The following is a 6,000-nucleotide window of genomic DNA, read 5'->3' as shown; positions in this document are numbered from 1 at the left end:
TGAAATATTTGTGATATGGAAGGTCCATCGCACCCAACTGTCCAAACAGATTAAAATAAAAACGAGTAACTGTTCCAAGCGACTAGCGTATTATGGTGGCAAGTCCTCAACCAAAACTGGGAAATCTTAAATTTCTTCTGTGAAGTCAGCTATACTGAACATTTGTAATCATTTGTTTTTATTTCAGATTCCAAGTTAAATAAAACCTGTATTATTTGCTATGACTAAACATGAATAACTGCCAAACATTCAGAAAACCTGAGTGACCACAGAAAATATCAGTCCAATAGGGCCAAACAATAAGGAAATACTAAAATATCGTTAAAATTTGCCTTTATTTTTCTTACAGGAGAATTCTACACAAACCAAGGTGACTGTTTTACAAGACTCCTTTCCGAATATACTAAATTTTCAAGAGGATCATGAGCAGTATAAAACTGTAAATAACTTTTTCTGGTGAGGGCTACAGCAAACTTTCTTCAGTTGTTGTAATCTTGGAGAGCCTGAGCCATGAAAAGCTTGCCCAGGTTCTGTGCATTGAACTCCTTAATATTCTGGCAGTAGGTATTAATTTGACCTGTCAATAGGAAAGAAGAGTAAACCCTTGTCAGTTTCAAAATTCAGAAAGGCATCCTAGAACATAATTTTTTAAAAAGCCAAATGTGCATGAATTATGCAGGATTTATACAAAGAAGCAACAAAATAGCTCGACTACTCTACACTTAAGCATTTTACATTTTCAGTATTCCCAAATAGGTTTGGCAAGAAGAAGAAACTAAATTAGCAGAACAGGTAAACCAGTATGCTCAAAAAAACCTTAATTTTCCTACAATTCTATTATGTAAAATTTCTGAAAAGACATAGGACAATAAAAAGAATAAACAATTCTTGCTTCTGTACTGGAAGCTTAATCACATTAATTGTTCAATTTAGTTGCCCTAAAAATACTACAAGACTGAATTTCAGTTCTGTTCTTATGCATCTGCTGTCCCTATTAAAATATTTGTAACAAATATTTTCCAGTAGCAGACTGAAAATTGTGGTACTCCCGTTTGACATTTTGCTAGTCTTTTTTTCCACCTAATATTTCACTTTATTAGCTATTTCAGAAATCATCAGGGTATGAAGACTTGTCAGTGCTTTACAAATCAAACGTGCCCATCAAAACATTTTTATACAAGTACTGCTACAAGTTATTTCCCTTGTTAGCTAGGAATAGCAAAACACGAAGCCAGTTTAATCAAAATTAAGGCTATTTAGAAGGCCTATAAACTCTCAATTTAATGCTCTATTTTAAAAGTTTAAATGCCTCAGAGACAAAAGAGGGAAGTTTTATTCTTTATCCACAAACTTTACTTCATCTAAGTTGAAGTGGATGCTTTCGATTCTTCCCCTGACTATGGTAAAAGAACAAATGAAGAGAGTGCTTTGGCTGAAAACTGTTTTTTCCTTTAAGTATAATAGTTTTCAATTCCTCCTCTTACAAGAGATGATTCATCCTAAGCTCTCACTATCATAAAACACATGTGTACACACACACTTCTGTTGCATTTTTAAGCTATGCTAAAGCTGAATGCTTAAATACTTTAATGCTTCTAGGATTCATTAACTGGTAAAAACTGTCAAAACAACAGGTTTTTTGAAAGACTCTGCAAGGAATAAAAAATCAAGAACATTATTTCTTCTACAAGCAGCACTTATTAGCAGTATGAAAAAATATTAAAATAATCTTTTGGTCATTCCAACATTTGAGTGGTAGTTCAAACTAACTTCTGCCTTTTTTTCTTTTTAAAATGTCAAATCATTATTTCATGTACAGTAAACCTTTAGTTTAATTTTCTCTCAGTACAAAACAAGGTGATAGCTAACATCCAAAAAGCCTGCTATAGCTAAACAATTTGCTTTCTCATGATGTTTTCCAAATTTAGATTACTTAGCTGGGCATCTAGGTTTTTCTGCTCTGTTGCCATTGTGAGGTCCCAGGTATTTTTGCCCTTCCAGGAGGCACAGGACAGGCACCAACTGTTGTATCAAACTGTGGCTACGTACTGCAGCACATCAGAAAACTGAAGAAATTGGGGGATGGGACACGACCAAAAATACCTATGCTTTGTTACTGTTTACATTTTAATTCAACTTGGGGTGCAGGGAGATGAGGATAGTTTCCCTAGAACTCTGGCCATAGAGATCAAAGAAATGATTCCAATTCAATCCCATTGGCTTGCTTTCAAAAAAATACATATGTTCACATGGGTATCAGTAACAAACTCAGTTACTTCCCTAGATGGTTTAAAATTCTTCTGTGTGTGGAAGCTCACTTTTTAACAGCGGCATGGACTGCTTATTAGCAATAAGGCTGTTTTTCTTATGTACTTTTTTTTCCCCTCAGTACTTCAGACACTAGGGCTGTAGATCACAGGTTGAAACCACTGCCTTTGACTAAATGAAGGACAGTATTTGGAGCCCTACCAATGCCAAAATACCACACCATAATGGCAAAGGTAATGAAAAATTAAGACACTAAGGCAACAACTGTGCTTCTTCCCCAAGATAACATTCATATGTGAGAAGATGAGTTGAAGAGGCTGCTAGAGCCTTACCTGCAATAAGGAGTGACTCCATTCTTGGAGGGGGCTGTGGTGGTTTAAACAGTTTATTGATGTCCTCCTCAGGAAGAGGGGCTTCTCCTCGGCTTTGACGCTGTATATTTTCTTGCTGACGTCTCTGCTGGTACTGAAAATAAAGCAACAGAAACAGAATGCAACAGGACTTCCAAAGCAGTGAAAAGTTTTTCTTTTCAGATGCTCTTTACCTAACCAGCAAGTATGCTTTAAAAATTGTACTTATTCAATGCAATTCAGTTTATTTCAAATAATGCAAATGCAATTCACAGTTTATTTCAGTTCACTGGTAACAAGCATCTCCCTCCACTACCCCCCCGCCCCAAAGTTATCACCTTAAATAAGTGAGGCAATGGAAAATTATGTGGTACTGAGGTTGTGGGGTTAATTTGTAAGATATTTTCACAAAGATAAATACTGTATCTGATGGAAAGAATACAGCATGGTAGATAAAAGCCTCCATTTCCCCAAGCAAAAGAATTAAAACAAGGTTGGAATACGTAGGTATAAGAAGTCATTACCTCAAGTAGTTCTACAAACCAGAAATACTCAATTTTATGCAAGTTAAAGGTCAAAACAATATTAATGTGAAAGGGGAAGAGAACTTGTTTAAAAAAGATATTTTAAGCCAAAAAATATTAACTCTAAACTGAGAACAAAGCGGTGGCTGAAACAAAGCATAATGGTTCATTTCTCCATTCCAGTTATTTAGATATTCTGCCACTTTGATGTCATTTCTTTGTGGGTTACCAGAGGATATACTAGAGTAGCAGTTTGTAGAAATTATTCTGCTATAAAAGAAAAAATCAGATTTGTTTTCAGTGCTTCCCTTCGCCATGTAGATTACTCAAACATTATAAAAATTAAGGCAGACCACTTCTTCAGCTTTCTTGCAGAAGTACATACATTCAAAAACACATATGTGAGACTTCGTACTGTATGTCACAGCCAGGAATTAGTTGTAAGCTTTGCCTATTAAAGCCCTCACATTCAACACAAAAACCCCCTATTTAAAACAAACAGGCCAAAGAGTACAGGGTATTTTCTCTCATTTACTTAAACGTATCTCTACATAAGAGTCTGAAAACAGTTCATACTTGGTGGCATACACAAATGAAGTCACTTTTTTTCCAGTAGGAGCGACAAATACATGTTTTTGGACAATGTTAAAAATAAAATCTTAAATGCCCATATTTGTATGTGAATTGCATGTAGTTTCTTCTTTCTTTGCATTACCCCATTCACTTCTCAGCAGTCTGCCTATTATTCTCTATTGAAACGGCTTGCTCTTAATCACAATTGCTCCATTTTAAAAATGAAGTTAAGACCACTAACTATGCTGCAATGAGCCACTACTAAAGCAGCTATAGTTAGTAAAGCAATGAAGAGAAGAAACCATGGAACCTACTTTGCTCTGCTTTTCAAAATAAATAGATCCCCTTGTTATTAAAAAAAAACCTTTGAAGTGGATGCCATCTTTCTATTCAAATTAGGCAGCAAAGGAAATAAATTTTCTGAAGACAACATGCATGAAGCTTCTTTGGCCTTAGGAATTACAAAGCCAGGAGAGACCACTGATCATGTGCTGCTTCCCTAAAGTACTCCTGGTTCAAGCTACACTTAAGTGAAAAAAAGCCAATTTTGATTTTAAAATAGGCAGTGATGAAGCTTTTCGTATGAACCACAGGTGCTCTTTTTAATAATTAGCTACTTTGTGTAGCAATACCTGCAATATTTTATCTTTAAAGTGGCCTGGCCCATTTTCAGTTGGCTGATATTGAATCTTGTCATATCTCTGTCTGCTAGATTAAAGAGTTCAAATTTATTTTTCATCCAGGTACTTCTTGAGTAAGCAAGTCACTCGTTAACTTAATTTATTACATGAAGTGAATTGCATTCACTAAGATCTGCTTTCCAGGCTTTTAAATCATTCTCACAGTGCTTTCTTCCAATTTACCAGCATTCTTCTATAATTAGACACAGTTTTGCTTTATCAAATGCAGCAACAGCAAATAAAGTAATACTATCTCCAAATCACAGAAGGGTTGAGGTTGCAAGGGACCTCTGGAGGTCACCTTGTCCAACCTCCCTGCTCAAGCAGGGTCACCTAGAGCCAGTCTCCATACTCAGTATTCTCTAATCAGACTACTTGGGATTATAATGGGATTATAGTGGGAAATGTGAGGGTCGGTGGCCGTCTTGGGAATAGCGACCATGAAATGTTAGAGTTTTCGATAGTGGGGGAAGTAAGGAGGGGCAAGAGCAGAACTTCTGCTTTCGATTTCCGGCGGGCAGACTTTAGCCTGTTTAAGAGGTTGGTGGACAGAGTCCCTTGGGAGTCAGTCCTGAAGGGCAAAGGAGTCCAGGAAGGCTGGATGTGCTTTAAAAGGGAATTGCTAAATATTCAGGAGCAGGCTGTCCCAGTCTGTAGGAAGACAAGCCGTCAGGGCAAAAGACCGACCTGGTTAAACAGAGAACTTAGGCTAGAACTTAAGGGAAAAAAAGAGAGCCTACTTGCTCTGGAAGAAGGGTCAAGTAACTTGGGAGGTCTATAGGGATGTTGCTAGGTCGTGTAGGGAGAAGATTAGAAGGGCCAAAACTCAATTAGAACTTGATTTGGCTGCTACGGTCAAAGATAACAAAAAAAGTTTCTACAAATACATTAACAGCAAAAGGAGGGTCAAGGAGAGCCTCCACCACTTGCTGAAGGAGGAGGGTAGTGTAGTGTCAGGGGATGAGGAAAAGGCAGAGGTGCTCAATGCCTTCTTTGCCTCGGTCTTTAATGTCAGGACCGGTTGCCCTCAGGAGACTCGGCCCCCAGAGCCTGAAGTTAGGGATGGGGTTTGTGTGAACCCCCCTGAATCCAGGAGGAGATGGTTAGTGACCTGCTGTGCCAGTTGGACACCCACAAGGCTATGGGCCCGGATGGGATTCACCCCAGAGTAATGAAGGAACTGGCAAATGAACTTGCCAAACCACTCTCGATTATCTACTGGCAGTCCTGGTTAACTGGAGAAGTTCCAGCTGACTGGAAATTAGCAAATGTAACGCCCATCTACAAGAAGGGCCGAAAGGACGATCCAGGGAACTATAGTCCTGTCAGCCTGACCTCGGTGCCAGGCAAGGTGATGGAACAGATCATCCTGAGTGCCATTACACGGCACATGCAGGACAATCGGGGCACTGGGGCCAGCCAACATGGATTCATGAAAGGCAGGTCCTGCTTGACCAACCTGATCTCCTTCTATGACAAAGTGACCTGCTTAGCAGAGGGCAGGGCTGTGGATGTAGTCTATCTAGACTTCAGTAAGGCACTTGACACTCTCTCCCACAGCATCCTCCTAGACAAACTGGCTGCCTGGGGCTTGGATGGGTGGAC

The 6,000-nt window shown here is 38.6% G+C and overlaps 1 protein-coding gene across 1 annotated transcript in view; it reads right to left on the bottom strand.

The window, feature by feature from the left end:
• Nucleotides 1-316: 316 nt before the first annotated feature.
• The window catches only part of EIF3H (eukaryotic translation initiation factor 3 subunit H), a 99,107-nt gene continuing 93,423 nt past the window's right edge, over nucleotides 317-6,000 (bottom strand). The window contains exons 7-8 of the mRNA XM_068396704.1: nucleotides 2,601-2,733; nucleotides 317-577 (exon numbers count right to left, since the gene is read on the bottom strand). Coding sequence (XP_068252805.1) covers nucleotides 480-577; nucleotides 2,601-2,733 — 231 coding nt within the window. The 3' untranslated portion in view covers nucleotides 317-479. The remainder of the gene's footprint in view (nucleotides 578-2,600; nucleotides 2,734-6,000) is intronic.

Source organism: Nyctibius grandis, chromosome 3 (assembly GCF_013368605.1).
Source record: "Nyctibius grandis isolate bNycGra1 chromosome 3, bNycGra1.pri, whole genome shotgun sequence".
Taxonomy (NCBI): Eukaryota; Metazoa; Chordata; class Aves; order Nyctibiiformes; family Nyctibiidae; genus Nyctibius; species Nyctibius grandis.
Note: the sequence above shows the minus strand (reverse complement) of the source record. Positions and strands in the feature narration are given on the sequence as shown.